At 43.0% G+C, this 24,384-nt stretch overlaps 1 protein-coding gene across 2 annotated transcripts in view; it reads left to right on the top strand.

Moving 5' to 3' along the window:
• The window catches only part of arid2 (AT rich interactive domain 2 (ARID, RFX-like)), a 40,708-nt gene that overhangs the window by 13,287 nt on the left and 3,037 nt on the right, over window positions 1–24,384 (top strand). For both annotated transcript variants that reach the window (XM_046071824.1, XM_046071822.1), the window contains 15 exons: window positions 4,698–4,831; window positions 10,035–10,253; window positions 10,643–10,710; window positions 11,829–11,898; window positions 12,361–12,611; window positions 13,662–13,758; window positions 13,887–14,096; window positions 14,457–14,621; window positions 16,067–16,145; window positions 16,299–16,433; window positions 16,789–17,000; window positions 17,818–20,240; window positions 23,648–23,802; window positions 23,886–24,024; window positions 24,135–24,220. In XM_046071824.1, coding sequence (XP_045927780.1) covers window positions 4,698–4,831; window positions 10,035–10,253; window positions 10,643–10,710; window positions 11,829–11,898; window positions 12,361–12,611; window positions 13,662–13,758; window positions 13,887–14,096; window positions 14,457–14,621; window positions 16,067–16,145; window positions 16,299–16,433; window positions 16,789–17,000; window positions 17,818–20,240; window positions 23,648–23,802; window positions 23,886–24,024; window positions 24,135–24,220 — 4,443 coding nt within the window. The remainder of the gene's footprint in view (window positions 1–4,697; window positions 4,832–10,034; window positions 10,254–10,642; window positions 10,711–11,828; window positions 11,899–12,360; window positions 12,612–13,661; window positions 13,759–13,886; window positions 14,097–14,456; window positions 14,622–16,066; window positions 16,146–16,298; window positions 16,434–16,788; window positions 17,001–17,817; window positions 20,241–23,647; window positions 23,803–23,885; window positions 24,025–24,134; window positions 24,221–24,384) is intronic.

Below are 24,384 nucleotides of genomic sequence, written 5' to 3'. Positions count from 1 at the left end.
CCCTTTTTTAAAGATTGGGGCAGTTGTTTTCTTTTAAGGATTTCCAAGTAGAGCCCAACCCAGTTGGGTTTTTTACAGTGGAAAAAGAGCCGATTTATGAGCCAATATTTAGATTTTGAGAATGATTTGGATAGTAGACCCCTTTACTGTATAAACTAAATTTAGAACAGGCCGATATTGAAAGCTGTTTTGTATGTGGGCTATAATACCTTTTCCTGTTAATAAAATAGATTACAGTCTCAACAATTGCACATTATTAAATATTTGTCTGAAAGAGAATAAGCATTGCCTATGTGTATTTTATCTAACACATAATCTGCCGTAATAACTACATTCAGTGTATCTAATTTATCCCTGTGCCAGCACGCTTTAATAATATCCAAAGCTACGTGAAACCATTTCTCAACCACCAGCTGGCTCTAAATCATGCTGCCTAAGATAACGTTACAGTGACCTGCTGTTGAATGCATCTAATACTACATGTCTACAACGAGGACCTGCATCTTTGTTATTTCATTTAACTAACATTATAACTTCAAACAGCTCTGACTACAGCGTTTCACGTCTACAATGCCACACAGAGAAGCTACAGGAAGCCGTGTTAGATTCTTGTTCAGTTCACGTTTATTTACGTCTGCTATGGTTTAATCATTTCTGACACGCCGACTAAAACTGCAGACAGGCGGCTCGCAGATATATTTGGAATACGTCAGAAGCTATAGTTTAACACAGTGTTAGCTTTGTGGCTAATTTAGCAAAGGGCGACGTGAGTTGCTATAAGCGATTTTAGAGAATATTGACAACGATGAACTAGGGAGAAAGGAGAGGACCGGTAGCTACAACTGCCACACTGTTAGAGAAATGCATCTACACTCACGTTTGTCAGCAGCGTAACGTTACCCAACCCAACTACCGTAACATTTAACATGCTGCTATGAGCTGGGAGGAAACCGGGAGAGGGCAATGAAAAACGGGAAGGTTAGCAAGTCATGAATGTTTTCAGGAGAAGATAAGTGTTTGGGCCTGTTTTTAATTATAATTTATGTCATGTAATTAAGGTGACATCTCACCGCTAACACAGTCTGTTGTTTTTGCATGCTGCGGTAAACTTGGCTCCGGTAGACTTCGGTCAGCTGATTGTTTTCTTCTGTGGTGTGGCAGTGTTGTTAAAAGAGGAGCTGCAGCGCGCCCTCTGGTGGACAAACTATGCAACACCAGATTTCCCCTAGGATGGAGTTGTAGCAGTGGAGGTGAAGCAAAATCTTTTTTTGTGCGCGTAGTATGTCTGAATATAAACCCCCCAACACAACGTGTCTCAGCAGCGTTGCTTTTGTGTCCATGAGCATGCGATGCTTAAAATGTTGGTGTTTTCCCATAGTTTTATGTGAGCTTCAGATGAATGTTTTGGTGGTTGTAGTAGTCATGGTCAGGGTTCCTCCCCCAAGAAAATTTTTACCAACCAAAAGTTTTCCAATATTATTTTCACCATATCTAAACAAACAGCACCCAAAGTTCAGTCTACTGGAGGAACTACAACCATTAGATTTGGGAGAAAGTAATTTGGTTGGTTATGATGCTCTCCAGTGATTTTACATTTATGGCACAGCATGTTTGGGCATCACCCCCTAAGACTTAACGGCAGGAAAACCCTGTTAATATGACCTCAGAATCATTATAGATACAATTGTTCATGTTTGCCTTCTTGTGTCTTGATTTTACAGCTTTTTTTACAGCTTCTTTTCTATAGACCTTTTAATATAAAAAATAGGCAACATGAGAAACCACCTCCCTTCTGAGGAGCATTTTATTTGCAATCCAAAAAGAAACGTTGTCTCATTAGCTTAAAAGGATCACTAATTTGCTTTACTAAGCTCAGATCCTCTGGTCACCACCGTCCTTTCTTTTCCTAACAACCACTTTTTCAGACTCATCTGAAAACTGAATAATAATTTAGGATGCACATGTCTATAGGATACAGGACAGAGCTGTAAGCTACACCAGTTTAGTCTAAGTTTGTACCTGATGTTCTCAACATTGGACAAGTAGGTAGTGATAAAATACATCTACCAGTTACTTTCTATAAATTGAGCTAATGTTAAGTTACATAGAGCTTAAAACATAGCCTACTGTATAAGCTTTCCTGGGGCTCATGTATAAACGCTGCCTACACACAAAAAGGTTACCGTATGTACGCTGGTTTTCACGCACACGTGGGATGTAATAAAATAAAAAAACGAACGTGATGTAAGAATGTGCGGACCCTCCGCAAACTTTTTACTGGCTCTGTCAGTGAACTCCAAAGTCAGACACGCCAAATGTTTCAAAATAGCGTTTCCACTCCAGTTACAGTGCAGATCAAAAATCTAATTATGTCCATGAATACACAAGAGTTTTATCGTGTATGTAGTGGTTTAATATCAGATAAAATTAAATGTGAGAGGAATAGATGATGATGGCTCTCACGTTTAATTTCGCTTCATATCACACGTTATCACTTTATCATACAAACATTCAGACCAACAATGTTATTTGCTGGCGCTAGTGAGCCATAACTATTCCATACTGCACCTTTGAATTGTAAAATAAATAAAATTAGCCAAATCAATGTCCGCTAAATATTTCATCAGCCTCCCCGGAGCACAGTGGAGAGGGCCGGAGTGTAGCCACAGACAATCAGGGTCAGTTGTGGACCTGCAGCATAAAGCCAGGATAATGTCAGGTGGCAGGATGCAGGATCGCCCTTCCCCGATATTAGACGTGAATTGAGCTTCTGAGTCCTTTCAGACTTAAACTCGGCTAACTGATGGAATTATCATGATCGTAAGTGCACTGAGACGCCGCAGTGGCGCACAAACAGCTTCTCACCTCGACTCACCCGGCACATCTTCACCACCTGCACATATGGACTGTGTAAATTAAAATGTCTGGAAATAAATCCAGGAACAGCTCTCACACAATCGCTACTCTCCATCCTCATCATAATGCAGGCCATACATAATAAAAAAAAAAAACGACATTTAAAAAAAGTGTTCACCTGTCAAACCTCAATCTTCAAATGATCTCCCAGGGTGGGGGAGACCACTGACTGAAGGGATCATTTTGGCAAGGTGTGAAGCCTGCTTTGTATGATTGCTGTATTGCGTGACACACTTGTGCGTAATCCTGCATGGCTGCGCAATGGCACTGCAGAGGACGACGCGAGCGTAAGGATTAGAGTGTCCATGAAGATTTCCTGGCCCATGATTTATTAGACAGACCAACCTGACGGAACCGTGCCATCCTGGAACAAATACAAGTAGGCCTAGGCTATAACCACTGTTACCAGCGGGAGCCGACAGGTCTGATGTGATCAACAATATATAATGTTTACCTTTCTACCTAATGTCTTTGTTTAGAATAATATAATTCTGTTAAACTCTCAGAATTTTCTTTTGGTTGTGAACAAGCTGCGTCAAACAATGTGCTTTCTAACTTCCTCCTCACAAGCACCTCGATTTCTGTATCAGAAAAGCTGTTTCCACTTTGTCAGATCTTGTTTTCTTTATTTCAGCCAGTATGAGTCTCTGAGCCAGCTGCATTGACTGTTATTGTAACACAAAGTCACTCCATCCGTTTTGCGTTTGTTGGTGATCAAAGAGTTCAAACCATCAAATGAAATATTTCTTTTCTCTTCCACTTCAGTGATCAGCACCTTGATCTTGCACTTAGTGAAGTTTCTCTTTTTCACATGTTGTGCAGCAGGATTGTGGGCTATGTGGCTCGTGCATGTGCGCTCAGTTTCACGTTGATTAGGATGTATAAATGAAAGGTGCGCAGGACCTGCCCTAGGCATACGGTTTTATAGATGTGGATTTTTCTGTGCGTACGTTTTTGTTTTTTTTTTCAAATTCTGTGAGTACGCTATCTTTCAGTATGAAAGCTACGCAGTCTCTGATACATGAGGCCCCTGGTCAGCTGCGCAGTTCATCTGCTCTGTGCTGCTTGATACTGCTTCCCTCAAAAATAGACTGGCAGTAAATATTGAATTTTAGCTAAACAAAAAAAAAAATCGCAATATCTGGCAGAAAAAGTGCAATTAAATCGTTCAGCCCTAATTGATTGTGGGAAATCTTAGTAGTTCTATACGGCTGAAGTGAATTAGAACCCTATGTTATGCTAGAAAACATGACCGCAGTACCCCGACAAGCTAAGGAGTTAGGAAAGTGAAACATGTCAGTCAAACCTGTAAATATTGTCTCTGGGTTAGCAAGATTTATTTTTTTCAAGATTTTTTTCTTTTTAGGTATGAGTGACACTAGATTTGTTTATAACCATCCTAAAGTGCTTTTTAATGTTTTGATGTTGTGCTAAAGTAGAGAAAGATACAGTGGAGTGTATCACAGAGTAAACGATTTCCCTCTAATGGGGAACATTTGTTAATCCTGACTGTTAGTGTTTAGTTGAAAGAAGCTGTTACTGCTTACATTTATACTGAGACTGCGAATGGATAGTTTTGCGCTCACTATCACAGAGAGAAAATGCTGCATCAACTTCAAGGCTTTTGCACTCGCAGGAAATTGTGCCTGCATAATTAAAAAAACAAACAAATCTGAAGTCACTCAAGTCTTGGAAAGAAAGCAGAGCACGCATTCACAGCAAAATTCACACCAAGCAAGTCTTGGCTCATTGTCAGGTTTTTCTTTTCTGTTCCTCCACAGATACTTGGAGAAGTATGAGAAAGTCCACCACTTCGGAGAGGATGATGAAGAAACTCAGCCGGGGAATCCCAAAGCCTCTCTTCCAATCGGTGCAATTCCCAGTTCTTATAACTACCAGCAACACAGTGTATCAGGTAGGCTTCTTGTGTACACATGACTTAGTATTCAGAAGCTGTCTTATTCCGTCTTGCTATCTCTGCGGTCGCAAGTTCATTCTTTGTTTCTGGCTCTGTCATGTCTGTATCAGGTACGTGGATTCAGTTTCTATTTTGCATACTTTCTTGTTTTTCTGTCTCACTCAGTTTCTCATTTCATTCTGTCCTTTCTGCTCATTGGCCGTCTCAAACACTTAATACACACGCAGATGTGTTTACAGCGAAGCATCACTTCATCAGCGCTGTGTGTGTGTGTGAGGTACAACTGGTCAGCCCACAGGTCAAGGACATGCATAGAAATGTGCCTCGAATATTGCAGGTTTAAATAGATTTAAAATCTCTAATAGTGTTACAAGCTAAAAGTCTGACAAAGTATTCCCTTTATGAAACGCTTTTCATTTGAACTGTTTGGAAAAAAGTCTGCTTTTCATGTGCCGTAATCAACAAGCCTCCATTTTGTTGTATGACGTGAACTGGTGTCTGAATAAGTGTGTGGCAAAGCAAGAATTTTAAGACTCCAGGAAGTTACTGGTCTGTACTAGGGCTGAACGATTAATTGTTTTCAAATCGAAATTGCGTTTTGAAAGAACACGATTAGCTAATTGTGAAGACAGCGATTAAAATGTAGGTTAATTAAACAGCACATCTGACCCGTTTTAAACAGTCATGCAGTTAAAAATTTATTCCGTTGTCATCCCTGTGTGACAGATCTGCTCGCCAGTCACAAGCTCCATTTGCCTCCTGTTACGGCCCTACTCCCCTATCAGAGCGGGCACAGGGCGTGTGCATTTTACAATAACAAACAAAACTAGAGGATAACGTGGAATAAAGGCGTCAGCCGAACCGACACATGCAGCGGCTGGGCCGCAGTTTTGTCCGGCATCAACTCACTCTGAAGTGTTTCAGCAGCAGAGCGTTTAGCATATAACCTTGTTGACATGGTGTTAATTTGTCAATTTGTATGCTTCAACTACGGATAACAGAGCTCTGTGAGCCCGTTCCGTTCCTGAAAGTCAAACTATTCCTTTGCCTGGTTAAAGTTAGGCATCCCCAGATTGATTCTATTTATACAGTTCAAACCAATACAAACAACTGCATAATCCCCAAATTGAGCAAGCTGATATGAAGTCACAGCTTAGTTTGCAAAGAGCTACTACTTCTTACATTTTTCTAAAAGTCCTTGGCTATTTTTTTACCTTGTTTTTAGAATTCGGAGTCATCTCCATGCTGTTTTCATGGTGCAGGCACTCTTGAACTGTCGGGCATTCTGATTATTTCTGACTCAATACTTGTTTTCACACAAAGAAAGCATTTACTGCAAGGTTTAGTGCAGGCCTTTACAAAATGTCATTTTTTTTACATTTGAAGCTTCTATTGAGGTTTTCGAATGAAGCATTCAATGTCTGTAGTCATATTTTATGACGTCATCACCCAAAAAACAAATTCTTGGACAAAATCCTCAATTATTTGTCACCTACAAGCAGAATGAGTAGGATTTTGTGGTTGCTGTTTGTAAACATACATTCAAAGTTGTCCAACTTTGAATGTATGTTTAAGCAGGGAGGGAGAGAGAGGGGCGAATGAGCGAGCAGCGTTGGCGAGAACAAAGCAGTGAATCAGAAAAATGGTTATACTCTGATTGTTTCACGGCAGCACAAATTAACACAACTCGGCAAAATCCTGCAGGAAAGAGCCACGGATTTTGTGTGAATCCAGCCTGCACAGCATTTGAATGTTGCTTTATAATTTGAATGTCAAAGTTATGAACAAACTATTCGGTACAGTAAGTTTAGAGACGGTTAGAAAGAAATGTCTGTATATGTATTGTTTTACTTTTACAAACCTGGCTGAAGACCCCTGTCATAGCTGGACTTCATGAGCCTTCTTATTGTACTTCAAGCTTTTCACCCTGCATGGCTCTGTTTTGCGCCAAGGCTATGAAGCGTGTGTTTGCAGTAATTGTTGGTGCCTTTTGATTTCTTGGAGTTTGCCTACACACACACCGTTGATTAATATATAAAAGCCAAACACACATGCTGCTGAATTGATGATGAAAGAACACCCTTTGAATAACCACATTATATTTCAAACGAAATGTTTTCGTGCAACTCACCAAGGCCGGCCTCTTCTGTAATGTCCAACCCTGCTTATACGCAGTGAATGCGGGCTGTCCTTTAGCCTCACGGTGTTGTAGTATTAACCACTGACTTGCTCTCTGAGGTAATTGACTGTCCTCACAGCAGTTATTGATGAAGGGATGGAGGAAGCACTTGTTGGTTCCCCCCCACTTCACTTTAGATTAGAGCCTCCCAGCTCTTGAGTTATGGGCTCTTTATCATCCCTCTTCCTGCTGAGCTGATTGACTCCAAAACATGACCAGTTTGGGAAAAGACACACGACCAACAGTGGTGAACCCTGCTTGTGGCTTGTATGTTTTTCTCATCTGCTGCCCAGATGAGTCGGGCAGTAAAGAACAGTGATTTCCCCAAAAAGGGCAGTTGTATTTATTTTGAAAGCGTGTGATAGTAAGTTTTTTTGTTTGTTTGTTTTTAAAGCAGTTTTGAGTGATAATCTTTGCGTGTGGTGCTGGAACAATAGTTTATTTTTTTTGCAAACATGCCCAGGTGAATTTTAAAGCTGTTTATAATCAATGTTTTTACATTTAATAGTAGCTCAAATGACAACTTCCATGTTAATATATTATTAATATACTTCCATGTATGTAGTGACTCTCTATTCAGCAGCTCTATTCAGTTCTACAGAGCTTGGTAGAACGCCCTCATGTTTTTTTTTTTTTTATTGTGATCAGGATAAATACAGAGTAAGACATTTGGCTATGTTGATTGTGACACTGTTTCCAAATAACCTGAAACCTATTTTGGCATTTCTCTGCTACATTTTCATGTTGTCAGCTGACTTATAGATTAATATTGATACATCTGCAACACGCCAGGCTGGTATGCCTGCACGGCTGAGGTTATCGGTCTAGCTCTGTTACAGACCTTTCCCAACTGAACTCTGGTCTGTGCCTCATGCTCTGGATTTAAATGTAATTGCAATGTATTAGGCTAGCCAGGCTGAAATCATGCTATGTTAGCTTGACAGGATCAGTGATGGTTATATTTTTGATAGCTGGTCAGGGGATCTCTCACTGAGGTTTGGTCTGCCATGTTGTCTTGTCATGTTTTGGTTGAAGGTCTGTGACAACTTTTAATTCTCTCTGCTCATAAAGCCTCCTCTGTCAAGTGGCATGATATAAATCAGTCCTCTATAGGGCAGCACTACCTATTGATTTTTAAATCAATTTAATCACAAGATTATTATTTGATTTGTTGATTAATCTGACAACTAATATATCAATTATTCTAAAGATTATTTTTATTACTTCAATCAATATAACAATTGCTCTAATTTGCAGTAAGATAATCACTGGCAGTATTTGTACACCAGTGTGTCGAGGGAAATAACTGAAACGATTCAGACTGTCCAACATCCAACAAGTCTGTAACATTATTTTCTCACTCATATGTGGCCGTTAAACAGAAAATACACAATGTAGGTGACGTGTGGTGTGTAATGTTACGTTACCAAAACAGCAGTCGTGCAGAAATTACTTTTAACATGTGGGCCATGAAGAAAATATTCAGTAAATCAATTTTAAGTGACTACTGCTAATTGAAACAAACACACACATTGTGCTTGTGTGGGGACAAAAAGTGAACAGATTGCTGTCTTGCTGCCGTCTTCACAAAGCAATCCGGGACGCTTTTGCTTCATGTGTTCCTGCACAGCAGTTGTACTGCTGTTTTAAAAAAACAAAAAAAACAAAGCCTTTTGCAGTGCTTAGAGCACCACATTATGGGATCTCCCATATTTTAGATCGTCAGAGGTGAAGTTTTTTTAGCTGCAGCTTGTTCTCCGGGGAAAGCCCTGCTTAGATCGGGTGCAGCACTTCACTGCGACGTGCCGACACACGATATGCAAATTCGTGTATTTCTGTAATGGATTACGCTGATGAGTTGCCCTAGTCCTTTGCTGACTGCTGGCTCGCTGCAGGTGTTGGAGGACGAGCAGGCAGGTTTATGGAGCTGTTGCTGCTATAGTGGCAACTTGGCTGAATTACATTTGCCTGCACAAACCTTTTCAGCATGGAAATCAAATTCACTCAGCAGGACTCCTCTCTGCTTTATGATTGGTTTCCAGAGGCAGCCGTCTCCAAAGATCCTTCACCAAATTGAAATATCCACTGTATGGGGGGAAAAATGACACCAGTGCACATTGAATGATAGCATAAAATCAGACCATAGGATGGGAGGAGACCTGGTCATGAAAATGATTGCACTGTCACACACCAGATCATCTGTTATTTGGAGCTGCTGAATAACATTTCATGTTCACAAGTCATGATGCTGTCCCCACACAGTGATCCTTCACTATTTAGGATTGAAAGGCTTTTAATTATAAAAACAAACCCATCACGGAGGTTGACCGAGTCAGAGACAAACAAAATTAGAAGTTAGAGAACACTCATTCCTCAGTCAGACAGGACTAGGCTCATCAAACTAATTTGAACTAAAGAGAGCTTTTACTGAACAGCTTAATGCCCCATTTGGTTTGCTTTAACTCAGTTAAAGGATAAATACATCGGAGTTAAACGGGCTGAAGGTGTGCAGAGGCAAGAGACTAGAGCAACCACAGGCTCTGCTCTTCTTGTGCTGCTCTGTTGCTCTAATCATATGCTGCAATGATGACTTTAAAATCCACACCCCTCTACAATGAGTGCTGTTTGTCTTGTCCTGCTTCATTTCTTCTCTCCCAGAGACAAACGTCTTAATACCGTGACGGTGGTTTATATTTCACATCATTAACATTTCACTGGGTACATTACTGCGTTTGTGTTTACTTTTACTTGCGTGGGCAGTATTGTAATGCTTCATTTCTTGGCTTTAAATACAACAGTACTACAGGCATTTTCCCCCTTTTGAGACATTTTAAGGAGGGCCTGTTCTACAACTATATTAAAATGTGCTGGGACTTGTCCAGCAAATGTTTAGGTGGGTGTACTCCATTATATGACCTGTAGCAAAGAACAAGTTAAACACATTTCTCTCACCTCACTGACATTTCAATGATTTTTATTGTGGAATAGTAACCCTGAGACATGCTTTCTTTTCCCTTCCAGACTATCTCCGCCAAAGCTATGGACTGTCTACGGATTTCGCTCCGCCGTGTGACTACAACAAACTGGTGCTGTCTCTCCTTTCGGGCCTACCCAACGAAGTGGACTTCGCTGTCAACGTTTGCACTCTGCTTTCCAACGAGAGCAAGCACGCCATGCAGCTGGACAAGGACCCCAAACTGGTCACATTGCTGCTGGCCCACGCCGGAGTCTTTGATGACTGTACGTTCCCAACCTCACTAAGATTGTGTTCAGATAGTGAAACGGGATAGACAAGTCATTTACAGTCAAAGTGGTGTCTCATTTGTCGCACATATTAGCGCTTTATCCAATAAAGAAACCTTCTAACATGCTTAACTTTAGACAGATGATTCTTTACATTTAATTAGTGGAGAATATCTGCATATTACTAAATCTGCAAAATTTAGCGTGTCTGCTATAAGTTGAAAATGGTACTTTGATTTAAGATAAGTGAATTAAAGTTACTTTAATAATCCTTGTAATCCTAAAAAATTGAAAATCTAGTATTAGTTGTAAATGTGCAGCACTACAAATGGATACTTGACTGAATTCTGCTGCTCCACTCTAACCTTCCCTCTGTGCCTTTGTAGCGCTAGGCAGCTTCTCTGGAGTATTCGGGACAAACTGGAAGGAGAAAACCTCCCGGGACTTTGTCAGGGTAATGTTAAAAATTTATTTTTGTGAACGGTTTTCCTCTGCTGTCCTCTGCAAGTTGTCCACTAAATACACCATTATTTAGTGTTATTAAATACGGTTTTCACTAAGAAGCCACAGAGCATCTCTTTCATTGAGTGTGAAGATTGGCAGAAAATACAGCGGTTACTCCTTACAGAGGACCCTCAGAACAGTTTTCTCTCCGAGGCGTCTTTAAAACAGAATGAAGCTCGGTTCACTTTAATCGCTCTAAATCGAAGAGGCATGCATAAAAGTAAAGTCATGACTCAAAAAGAATGTAGTATTTCATTTATCCTCAGTGATCGTTGTGGCTGCTGCTCCTCGAGAGGTCAGGGGTCACAGTCAGCAGATAGAAGTCCTTCTCAAGGGCATTTTTAAAGGCTTTGATCTGTTGTATCCGGGAGAAGGCTGATTGTCTTAACTGTTATCTGCAAAAATGTGTTTAAATTCCCAAAGGATTGGTAACTAAATAGTGGCCCTAGTGCCTATTAAAGGGCAGTTAAGTACAGGTGTTGGTATTAAGCCTCTCATGGCTCCACAGGGAGCTGTGTGAAGTTTGATAAATGTCCTCAAGTGATGTCACTTGCGTGAGCGTTGGCCTGTGCTGAAGACTTCAAGCCTCAAAACGAATAAAGGCCCAGAAGTGTGGCGTTAGAAAGAAGTGAATTCACCAGACCCTGTAGCCCGGTGCTTATCTCTGCTTGAGGCTACTAGCATAACACACCCGTATTTCTGACCAAACTGTCGCGTTCGAGTTGCATTGTGGGTAATGAAGGCACCAGGTTTTGACCTTGAAGAAGAAAGCATGGAATAAAAAAAGATAACTCTGATTCTGCTGCATTGATTTTTGCTACTTATTCCCCCAAATGCAATGGGGGGGGAAAATGGATACAGGTGCACTCTCAGTCACTGCCATGTAACCTTTGTTTATGGGTTGTGTTTATGGTCATGCTATGCAAACTGGAGATTGACAGTCCGGTCTGTTATAGTCTTGTTAACATGATAGTTGCAATTACCTTACTATTGCTGCATTTGGCTACAATTTGAATTTTTAATATCCATTAAAATGCACCGCTAACAGCTGTTGTTCTTCTCCTGCAGTTCTGGAAAGAAGTGGTGGAGGACGTTGAAGTCAGGGAGCTGATCTGGGACAAGAGCAGCCCTGCACAAGGTAAACACGCTTAGTGCTAAAAGCCACAGAAGGCAATAAAAGGGGACGCTCCCCCGGTGTATTTATTGACACCTCAAATGCTGGGACATGTTCAGGTGTGCAGCCTTTGTTTACTGTGACTTCCCTTTTTAGTTTTTCTTGAGTACTTCTGTGAGCGAGACATGGGTGTGTTTGGTTGCGTTTTTAACCCTTCTTTGTCCTTGGTACAACAAGTCCCAAATCTTGCATAGTATTTTATGTTCCCTTTACACAAGATTTTAAGAATAAGGAAAGGCACAGCTCACATGAAATAAACAGTGGCAACACAAGATGAGTAAAAAAAGGCACCATTTAGAGGCTTATTTTTAGATTATTTTTTTTCTTGTAGCATGTGATTCTGAAAGTTGAGAACTAATATCCCAATTTGTGCTCACACCCTCTGGCACGGACCTCTAAATAGTTCCTGGTCTGTTCTCTTTGCAGAAGGTACGTCGTGTGAGGAGCGCTGGCGGAGCCTCTTTCACCCGCCACGGAACCTGGGAATCAGCGACATGGAGGCCCAGCGGGTGCTGCAGATTGCCGTTATCCTGCGAAACCTCTCCTTCGAAGAGGCCAACGTCAAGCTGCTGGCGGCCAACCGAACGTGCCTGCGCTTCCTTTTGCTCTGTGCCCACTGTAACCTCATCTCACTCCGCCAGCTTGGACTCGACACGTTGGGCAACGTGGCTGCTGAGGTTGGTCAGGAGTTACAGTGGGGCTGTCATTCTGGGTTGGGGCAGAGTCATGTTCAGTGCCAAATATAATAAGCATGATTTTAAGGTTTGTTTCCAAATGTAGGTTACTGTGACACAGAAAACTTGTCTTGTCTTTAGACATCATCTTTACTCCTTAAAGGTCTGAATTAGAGCTTGAAAGCAACGGTAACTAACGGGGTGGGGGGTTGTTCTCGTTAGGTAGCTAACCAGCCATCTTTACTAGGCTAGGATTTGTGCGCATCAGATGTGTTGACGGCAACATTGTTGTGATTTGCTGAACACACACTATGGTTAGCCAGCTAACAAGCTCACATGATCTTCTTCCAAAACCAGATGAATGAAAATGATTAATTCCTGTTCAAAAACAGACAGGTCTACTAGGTTCATAAGGGATAGATGAGTGATATGTTTATAAAAACAACCCGCTGGAGCTACCTTTCCTAAGAAATGAGGCCTTGGTGTGCCAGATGGTGTGTTGTGTCCAAGCAGTCTGTTTTTCAGAATAATTTTTACATGTTTATTTGGCCATTTTCTAGCAGCAACAGACCGATATTGAACTCAAACCTTCAGTTCCAACATAGAAAAAAACATCATTATTTACAAATGGAGAATGTTAGAGAAATAGTGGCTGGCTATTAAGTCACAGTGGGCTCGCTTAAATTTTAATTTATTACACATTTATTGGTGTGAGATGCTTGTGGATGAGCCCACATCTATTTTTAGAAACTGTATGCATAGCGTCCCTGATAATATCAGTTAAGCCTTTGATGCCATTAATGGGATGATTGGTTTTGACATATTCTTCAGATATGATGATAGAGTTATCAATTAATGTACAAATCATTAATGTCATGATGGAATTACTGTGTTTTGGCCAACCCGTCTTTTAGATATACCAATACGTCTCGCTCGAGTTTGGTTCACTGCATTTATTATTTTAGTTAATATTGATGGTGAATGTTGCAGTTGTTTCCAGCTGACTTGCTCCATGGTGGGTAGGTTGAATAAATCTTTTCTGGGCTCTTGTAGCTCCAGCTGGATCCCGTTGACTTTCGGACGACTCATCTGATCTTTCACACCATAACCAAATGCTTGATGTCCAGGGACAGGTTTCTCAAAATGAGAGGTGAGTTGTCTGTCAGGCCATTATTGTGACACCTTACTGTCGGAGTGCCGTGTGAAGTATCTTAAGTTAATTGTGTTTGTGTATTTCTGTGTGTGTCCCTTTTTTCTTTTTCTTTTTTTCTTTTTTAGCCATGGAAATCCTGGGCAACCTCAGCAAGGCAGAGGACAACGGCGTGCTTATCTGCGAGTACGTGGACCAGGACTCGTACAGGGAGGTAACGATGCTCCTCACCCTGCCTGACCTCATGCTCCTCATGGCCTCTTTGGAGGTGCTGTACCTGCTGGCACAGCTCGGAGAGGTTCCCTGCAGCAAGATCGCTTCGGTCGACCATAGCATAGGTATAAATCCTCTACTATCTTAATTTTTTTTTTTTTGAATTGCTTTGTAAGTGCACTGCAGTTCATTCTCTTTAATAAATGATTCTGTGCTTGAAATGTAATGACACAGGGGCTTAGTACAGTTTTTGTAACTTGCCTGCCTGCCAAGTTTAGTCACATTAGTCTTTCCTTTCATGACTAACTGGCTCAAATGACAATGTCTCTTTCCCTCCAACTGTGGAATCTTTAACGCTTGTGTTTTGGTTCGTCACTGAAGGAATGAAACATTGGTTGGATGTGCTAAATGGCTGGAATGTGACTACTTGTTTCGACCAGTGCTGATCTTTGTGGGTTTTCTTCTTCCTCCTTTTGCCTGGTTAGACCTGTTAGTGCGGTTGGTGTCGGTTGACCTTCATACGTTTGGACCCGACGCCCTAACAGCGGTGCGGTTGATCGAGCATCAGGCCAACGCCGACCAGGCAGCCGAGGTTCGACCACAGCTGGTGGAGCAGGTCCCTGCAGCCGTGCAGGGAGCACCAGCACCTGGTGAGTGTCTGTATCCTGTTCGTCGCAACTTCTGTTGCAACAAGAGTTTATACACACAATGGGGAAAATTATGAGGAGCGTAAAATAACCTTGTTTTGGTTTGAGTTGAGTGTGCAACGGTCAGATGAAGAGCAGTTGATGGGTAATTTTATTAAGGGAATTTCACATGTGAACTTTGTACCTTTTTAGGTATAGAGAACACAGCTAGGATTTTCCTAAACCATTATGGTCCAATGGAAATCTGGAATATACTGTGTCTTCACCAGTGGATACCTAACCTTCACTAAAGTATTTTAAAGCTGCACAAAACTTGATCTAGAATTCAGTTTTTCCACATCTACACATATCTCTAACTTAAAAAAAAAACACCTTTAGTTTATTCTGACGGATGCTCAGACGCCTTGATGGTAGGGGCACTTGTATGCCCATAAAATTAAGAATGCCTTATAAATAATACAAATGAGCACAAGATGACAAGCGGCAACAAATCCATGTGAGGCTGCTGTGGCCGTTTGAATCATACTGTACAGAGTGAAGGTAACAAAGGATTCACCTAGTTTGACTTTGACTGTTTATCTGGGGCAGGGAGAGACAAAAAGCTATTTTAATATTACGTCTTATAAAAGGTACTGTTGTAACAGTCACAACAACTAATTGACTTACAACTGCTAACTCACCTGTGAGTACTGTGCTGCATTCTTCAGTAAAAGTTGGTTAGCAACCTCGTCCTGGCTGAAATACCGGATTAGTAATATCATTTTTCTTTGTCACTTGGAATAAGTTGCGTGAGATTTCTATAATGTATTATCCAGTTATTTGGACACAAAGCAGTTAATGGTGCTCAGGCATTGGTCTAATACTTGTTGGCTAATTAATGAGGAAGGCCAGACCCGAGCAGTGTAATGAAACTTTTTATAGTATAAAAATAAAGATGATTAGGTTAAAGTTAAAAAGCAACTGAACAGTTATTGACATTTCTAGGAGCTGATTCAATACCTACCAAGAAAATAAATTCCTGTTTAGTTTTCGCTCTCTGTAGCCTTTAAGATAGCTTGTCGTTTGCCAACTGCTTATATTATGGTGGGCAGACACAAGGGAATGCAGATGTTAAAGCAGCTCTCCAAACGTCTCACAGCACCTTTGAGTTTGTGAATTGACAGGTGACCCCCGGTGGGAAATAAACCTACCTAACCTTGTAAGTGTCATTCCTGTGAAGTGTTATGTATGTGTTCCACGGGGCTGCAAAGGTGTTAGTTTGCTGACATCTAGTGGACTGCCTCAGAAGTATTACAAGCTTGAAGTTGATTGAATCGATGGACAAAACTCATCATGTTCTGCTTTTGCTTCGCAGTGCAGTCATTCAGCATTATATCATTTCTACAGAAGCATTCAACTTTCTTAAACCTTAAATGTTTGGGTTTTTTTTGTTCTTTTTGTCTTTTCAGTAACAAGAGTCCCAGTTCAATCCACTCAACCACCGCCTGGTATTGTTGAACTAGATGGGGAAAAATTTACACTGCAGTGGTAAGATGAATTCATGTATTGAAGCTGCCAGAAAACAAATTTAGGATTTCTCCTGACACGCTCTCATTGCTGTAATTCATGTCAGCATTTGTTTTGCTTGCATAGTAACCACTCCATCTCTGTGGGGGTTTTTTTTGTTCTTTTCTTCAACAGGCTAAACGCACATTTTGAGACATACCCTGAGGGCTCTGTGTCTCGATCAGACATGTACTCCGAGTACCTGGCCACGTGTAGTAAAATGGGACGAAGCAACATCTTGAACTCCACTGGCTTCCTCAAATGTCTGAGGTTAGTCTTGTTTCTTCCCACTGTCTGATGCTTTTATATTCCACCAGCACAGAGCACTGATTAATGCCTGTGCCCTGACCAAGACTGTTTGCTACACAGCAACTCCTGCCGTTTGTCTTGGTAGAGTGGCTCTAACAAAGCATAACTCTTGAGTTTTAATAGTGACAGTGCTCCACCAACAAGATAACAGCAAATGTTGAAGACGAGCATTTAGTGTTATAGATGCTCTGAAGATTCTCTGTTGCTTCTTACTGCATGGGACATTTGTGTGTTTTCTTAAAATAAAATTTTAGCATGTCTTTTTAACTCTGCAAGCTTCCCTTTGTGACGATCCTGTCTCCTCATGCCACCACAGGACTGTATTTCCCAACCACACAATGCGGCGGCAAGAGGAGGCCAAGGCCAATGGTCAGGTTCAGATTCTCCTGGTGGGGCTAAGGCGAAGGTCAATCCCCCTGCCCATCCAGCTGTACTACCAGCAGCCTCAGCAGCAGAATCCGGCAGCAGCTACTCCACCTCCAGCCGCCCGACACGAAGCTCCCGGAGACGCTCAGGCGCCATCTCAAGGTAGAACTAGTAGACTGATCATGTTTATGTTCTTTCACTCACTTTTTCTTAGGGAGCGATAATGGGAAAGTTCACGTTAGAGGCTGTACCAGCTAGGAAGTAAAAAGTGCAACCCACTGAACCATAAGTAAATGAAAATCACATGCATCGAGTTTGACACGAGGCTGTTTAGTTAACCGGTCAGATGCCAGAAGCTAAGGAGCTACGGAGGAAAAGAAAAGGCCCTTCAGAAAGTGATATTGTGCAGAAGGGTGCTTGTAGTCTTGCAGAGAGACCAGAGCTGGTACTGCTGAGACCACGATGGCTGATCTAATTACAAAGGCAAACATATCGAGAAAATGTTTGCAAGAAAAGAAGTTACTTGAAGGAGCATAATGGGGAAATTGATGTCATCATTAATTATGATTCACAAGCACAGCAGTAAATTTCTAGCCCAGGCATTGTTTTTTAAAATGTCAGCTTTTGGATCCTGTACCAATCATGTTTGCAAATGTTTAGCATGCTTTCTACTGTAAGACTGTGTCCGGTCTGCATGATGTGCTACGCACTTTGTGTAATCCTGGTTATTGGCCTCATTACATTCCTTAACATTAAGAGAATAAATTGCCTGATACAGGTGGCAGATTTTGTTGTTCACACAAACGACACTAAAATATATTGTAATGCATGTGATCATATACTTAACTCTGCTTTTATCTAAAGTATCTCTAAAAAAAAGTATTAAATATTCAAAAGACTCTTTGTAAACTGGAGAAACTATTTAATGACATCTTGGACCTAAACATTTCTGTGTGTTTCTGTGTTAATGTGTGACCAGGCTTACCTCCTGGCCATCTCAGTCAGTTTGCCCGGACCCCGGGCCCCAGCCTCAGTGCCGTTGGTGCCGCCCCATCCATGGCCTTGACTGCACAGGAACCACCCCATGCAAGCCACACGACTGTTCCCCGCCACACGGTGCCCCCACAGGTGCCTCCGCAGTTACCACCAAATCCTCTGGCAGCAGCGCAGCAGCAACAACAGCGACCTGGTCCAGTGGTCCAGATTCCAACGTCGGCAGCGGCCACCGAGAACCACAGCCCGCAGAACCTTGGCGCTCCACCTGCAGCACAGCAACACTCCCCCATGCTCCCCACGGGGACGCCTGTCACGCTGTTTCAGCAGGTACCACAGGGCCACATCCTCACCGCCAGGGTACAAGGTGTATGCCCTCCGATCACCCAGCACCCGCCCTTGCCTCAAACCCCTCCCCAGGTGGAGACTCAGTGTGTTACTGCGGCATCGACAGCCTCTTCTTCCATCCAGGTTGGAGGTGGTCAGGCATTGAGTATTGCAGGTGGGCCCAATTCCCAGGGGTCACGCGTCACATTTCAGAATATCGCCCCCAAACCAGCGCCAAACCAGTCAGGTGGACCAGCAGCCACGATAGCCTCTCCCAACCAGCAGCCTCAGCCTCAACAGCAGACGCAGAGTGTCGTAATTGTCAGTCCCAACCCCCAGCAGAACCCAGCCTACACCCCTGCCATACACCAGATCGTTCTTGCCAACCCCTCCGCCATTCCCGGTGCCCAGACTATCCAAATAGCAGGGCAACCTGGAGCTGCTTCCAGCCCCTGCCTGCCTCCTGCTTCTCACTCCAGTACCCACATCCAGCCCAGTCAAACAGTCAGCCACGCACTGTCCATGAAACGGCATCAACAGCAACAGCAGCAGCATCAACAACAACAACAACAGCAGCAGCAGCACCAACAACAGCCACCGCTCCAAATAATTTCTCCTCCCTCTCAGCCTACCTCCACAGAGTCCAGCTTGATCAAGCAGCTACTGCTTCCAAAGCGAGGGCCTTCTACTCCGGGAGGAAAGCTAATCCTACCCGCTCCACAGGTGCCCCCTCCCAACAGCACGATAGCCCCTAGTCCACAGGTCCTCTACCAGACAAGCTACAGCACCCAGAATCCCTCTCCTCACCCCCAGCAGCTCAATGTCCAGCTGGTTCCTGGTCAGCTTCCTGCTGCAGGAGCCCCAGCCCTCCAGACAGTTCAGCTCTTGCCAGGCCAGCTCATTTCCACAAGTAGCCCAGGGGCAGCTACCATCATCCAGGGCCCCACTGCAGCTGGACAAGTCACATTCACCGTGGTCCCAAACACTGGCTTCACCACCTCTACTGCTGCTGTTGCCGCTGTCAGCCAGGGTGCTGTGGTTCCAGGAGTTGCCCCTCCTCCATTCTCTACTGGAACATTTCCCCACCATGCCCCTGCAGCTCCACCACCACTGCCAGCTCCCCTCAGAGGAGACAAGATAATTTGTCAAAAGGAAGAGGAGGCCAAGGATGCCACAGGGCTGCACGTCCATGAGAGAAAGATAGAGGTAATGGAGAACTCCTCTTTGGCAGAAGGAGACTCCAACGGCAAAACCAGTAACGGTGATGTTGCGGCAGGGGCCAAGCTGCTAAATGGTCGGAAGTGCATGGAGTCTAATCTACCTCCATACCACTCAGGGAACAGCCAGGGGGCGCTCAATGGCCCGGCTACGGAGAGTCACCCTGCTAATGGGAAGCAGGCCCTCTCACCTGGCTTGAACACCCCTCTGGAGGGTAACCCCGACCCCAAAAAGACTCTAGTCAATGGGGTGTGTGACTTTGACAGGGGTGAAAGTGGTGGCAACTTTAACAAAAACATTCCAAATCACATTGCTTCCAAACAGTACTTGGGGAATGGGGAGGTTGGCCCCTCTGAGAAGAGTTATGGGTCAGACCCCCTTCTCCCTAGTCCTCCTCCCCCCCAGCAGGACACTGCCAAAGCCCAGCAGGCTGAGCGGCTGGCCAACGGACCCCAGGCAGTGGGCAACAGGCCTCCCTCGGAATTAACCAATGGACCTTTGGGGCCTGGCCACGCTGTGCCTGTGCTAAGACAGCAACTGCTCCCCAATACCCCCCTCCCCCCCACCGTTACTCTCTCCTCGCAGAGTCTTGCTGCCTCCCCTGCAAACGGAGTGGCCTCCGAGGCTCGAGGCATCAAGAGACCGGCAGAGAACGAGGACCGCAGTGCGGCGGCAGCATCCTCGGGGATCCCCAATAAAGTGGGAGTGCGGATCATCACCATCAGTGACCCCAACAACGCCGGCAGCAGTGCCACCATGGTGGCAGTGCCAGCAGGAACAGACCCAAGCACAGTAGCCAAAGTAGCAATAGAGAACGCCACTCAGCAGAGGAACTGCTCACCCACACAGGCAGCTGGCACGACGGTGAGTCATTGTAGGGTTAAGTCTCACAGTAAGCCACATTTATCCAGTGTCTTCTAATAGTGTGACTTGATGTCAGGCCTGCCACAAAATGTGACTGTCACTGTCACTTGGTTATTTGCATTACCAAGTCATGGATGTTTTCTATGGATAGGATGTTTTTTTTATGGTAAACAAACATAGATTTATTCACATTCACCAAAACACATATGTTCCTTTCACAGTGTAGCAGACAGGTTGGGGCATCTCCTACTGCAATGCATATGCTTTTTTAAACCTGCATTGTGATATGATAAAACACATTTCTCTTTTTTATTTTATTTTTTTTTATTCTTTATTCTATTTTCTTGCGTAATGCAAAATGCCTCTTCTGGGGGTCATTGTTATAAAATTGTACGTGTACACATAAACTGTAACATACTCTTAGCCGTCTTCAGGATCGCTAATATATGCAGCTATTATCTGTGCATTTTTATCTGAAATCTAAACTGTCTAAACAACTGTGGGTGATTTTAGACATTTTACACACTGTTCTAAACCATTTATCTGGAAGTTATAGTGTGTGATCTTGTTCTATGGTCTAGAGAGACAGCTTTTATTTGACACTTTTTTAATATTTTTTCACAAAGAAAGAGCAGAAACCATTCTTTTCTTTCTCCCATTCGCTGCCTGCCTCGGTCTTGATGCGTCGCTGAGGTCTTGTGACGTCAAACCTACGACAGAGAGGCTATGAAGAGTACAGCAACAAAAGACAAAGAGCCACTGTCATTTTAGCACTGAGCAAAGATTACAGAAACACATTTTTTTGTTTGGCAGTTTGTCATTGAGGTGTTTCACTTCATGTCTGTAAGATACCATAAAAGACACTAAAATGAGCATCATGGGTAAAATATACCACTCTTAAGCTATTACACTATGCTTGTGGCATGCTGTGTATCCTCATGTACCTGGTAGAACATCGGCAGCACATCAAAACATCTCAGGGTATATTTTTAATACGGTTCCAATATTTGATACTGAAATACACAGTGATGTAACGGAATTGAAGTGACACATGTACTAGATTTGTAATATTTTAGTGTCGGGCCACAGACTAAAACCTGAGAATAACTTGGAATTCCCAATGTTGTGCAGTTAGGGGTGGTACTCTAATTTGTGTGTGTGTGTGAGAGAGAAGGAAAAACTGATTTTGTTTTAGGGCAGATTTTAGACCTCACACTGCCACATGTGTATACTGCAGTGTCTAAATGTTAAATAGAAAAATGTTTTTCATCCCAGGTGTTATGTCGAATTTCGCATGCCTGCCCGAGAATTGTAGGAAAATTTATTTAAGTTCTGCTTTTAGACACTATATTATTCTTTGTGGGGTTCATCAATAGTGATAAATGATCAGTATATATTTTATGAACGTTAAGAATCGTTAATATATTATTACACTTAGTAAAAGTACCATTTCTTGTGATTCAGCAAAAACATGTGGCGTTAACCGCGTTCAAACAGCAAAGTGTCCAGCAAAGGACCTTAAGAAGTGAATTGTATAATTCGGCAAAACGGATATTGTAGGCTACCTACCAAAATTTGCATCCACCTCGAGGTGTATGCAATTCACGGCAGGCATGCAGAGTTCGGCACACCTGCGCTGCAAAACGTCACTAGAGCTCGTGGGAGCAAGGCCTGAGTAAGCTCAAGCAGTCTACCGGAGTTGAACTGTATCTGACGTGACAACGCTGTTTTAATTCTCTCATCTATCAAGTCGGTGAAAGTCAGCCAGTTATCTCGAGCGCACATGTAGACTACCAGTTATGCAGTGTGGTAACTTAGACAGCTGTTTTCCAAAGTTAACATAGCTCTCCTTATTAGCTAGGCTCCTTACATGCTTGCTAATAACTGTTTTGAAGATGGGTCTCTGACATTGACAGCGTTGTGTTGGACTGATTTGTGCAGCGGTGTTTATGTTGTCCGTGTTTGCGAAAGAGAGAGAGAAAGAGGGAGAGAGCGACCGAGTGAGACGATGTGTGGCGCGAATATGCGCTGCGCAGCGCTGCAATCAAGAACGATTTTAAAATGGGTCGCCAAATATACTTGGCCGGCTGTTTAATCTACCTGTGCGGCCGCCCAAGTAAAGCCTGTGTATGGGAAACACTGCGGATTCTAGAACAGACAAATTGTCCCAAGTCAAATTCAACAAATATGCACTTATTGCACCTCACTTGTCTTGTTGGCTGGAAGGGTCCAGGTGTGACATTTGGAGGTTAAGAAGGCGAGGCCAGTTAAGACCATGTGGCTCTCACCGATACCCACCTCCTATAGCAAAGCAGCTGAGAGAACAACTTCTGCCAGTAGACAGGCTTCGGTTACATCTCAGCCAACAATCATTTCTAATGATGGCTTTATAAAGCCTAGTTCACACTACACCATTTTAAGCCCGATTTGCCGGTGGCCTAGCTCTGTGACCGATGGGCTGCAATCGTGGGTAAATCAGTGATCGATAGCCTATCGCCAGTCGTTATGTGTGAACTACTCAAGGACGCATCAAAACGGCTCCCCGACACATTACTGACACATTGCCGACGTCTGCCAGATATCTAGCATCCACATCCAGCCAATGAGAGCAGGCAGCTACTTTTTCACCGCAAACACTTTTTACTCACCTCCAGCTCTCTGGATTAGCACACAGGTAGCAGGGATGATCTGTGCCACATTCTTTCACCCAGATTCTTCCTTTATAATTGCTATCTTTATAATAACAAACAGCTGTTTCATGTGGAGGTTCGCGTCATTTCCCGTTTCAAATTTCACATGTGTTTTCTTGACAAAAGTGACTTGGAGACCAGTGTTGGGTGACAGAGTCCTTGTCAGCTCGCGTAGTGTGTGACCTCCTGTCACCGATGAGTCACGCAGTGTGAGCGACACGGCCGTCGCCCGACGCTGAAAGTCATGTTCGTGTGCACGAGCCTTAAGAATAGCAGTGTCAGGAACATGTATGTTCACTAGCAACTGTTTCAAGTCTTGAGAAGTTGTTGCCTGGTTGTCGTTTCTCCGAAAACATTAGCATGTCAATACTGATGTGTCACTTGTCACATGAATAGTTAAAAGGTGTTGAAATTATATTTTACATTCTCAACTCAAGATCATAGATCTAAGAGTTTTTTTTTTTATGCTGTGCATAATTATAAGTTCTAAAATTTATAAATCATTTTTTGGCAAATTACAACTGGTGAACATTCTTGTGATTTTGTGTGATTCTGTCTTGTAAAAGTCTTTTTATATACAAAAGTCTTGACTCATAACTTCCATATTAAGACATTATAAACTTGATCTGTCTTTTTATATTGAATGGGTTTGTTAATTGATGGTGTCTCCATTTATATTGTTAATTCATTTATTTGAGTTTTCTAACTCTTCCACAGCCTACCGCTACCCCGTCCCCGCCCCCTGTATCCCAGCCTGCACCAGCGGGTAGCCACAGCCCTCACCTCCCAGCACAGCAAACCCCCGCAGCACCGCCAGAGCAAAGCAGGAAAGCAGGGCAGAACTTCAAATGTCTGTGGCAGTCCTGTAAACGGTGCGTTTCAAAGTCTTGTTTGTAATTATCCGTTGCTGTGATGCTGTCGAGTTTCTGCTGATTTGTTCTTGTTTCTTCTGTAGGTGGTTTGAAACGCCATCTCAGGTGTTTTACCACGCAGCAACGCAACACGGTGGAAAAGGTGTGTATGGAGGCCATTGTCTGTGGGAGGGATGTGAACCTTTTCCACGGCAAAGATTGTCCTTCATCACGCATTTACAGGTAAGAGTCCCTCTGCAGGGAATCCCTTTTTTTTTTAAATTAATATATTACAGCAACAACCAAATATTGGGCAAGGTTTATCTAAATTATTTCCACTCTTTCTTTTCCAGGATAAGCACTGTTCTCGAGAGGCTTTGCTGGCTGGACTCAAACTAGAGGAGCAGCAGGCACAAAGTCCCAATCAGACTTCTTCCCAGTACATACACCTTTCTCTATTCATCTTGTTACATGACTGATGCTTGAATCTACACTTTATACCTGTTTGTGCTTGAACTAGTTGATTTAATTTGGGTCCAGTTTGTTAAGATGGACAAAATAACAAAATGTAGTTCCCATAGAATCCCCCCCCCCCCCCCCCCC

The sequence above is a fragment of the Micropterus dolomieu genome, linkage group LG16 (assembly GCF_021292245.1).
Source record: "Micropterus dolomieu isolate WLL.071019.BEF.003 ecotype Adirondacks linkage group LG16, ASM2129224v1, whole genome shotgun sequence".
Taxonomy (NCBI): domain Eukaryota; kingdom Metazoa; phylum Chordata; class Actinopteri; order Centrarchiformes; family Centrarchidae; genus Micropterus; species Micropterus dolomieu.
The sequence above is the reverse complement of the archived record's forward strand: the minus strand, read 5'-3'. Positions and strand labels throughout refer to the sequence as shown.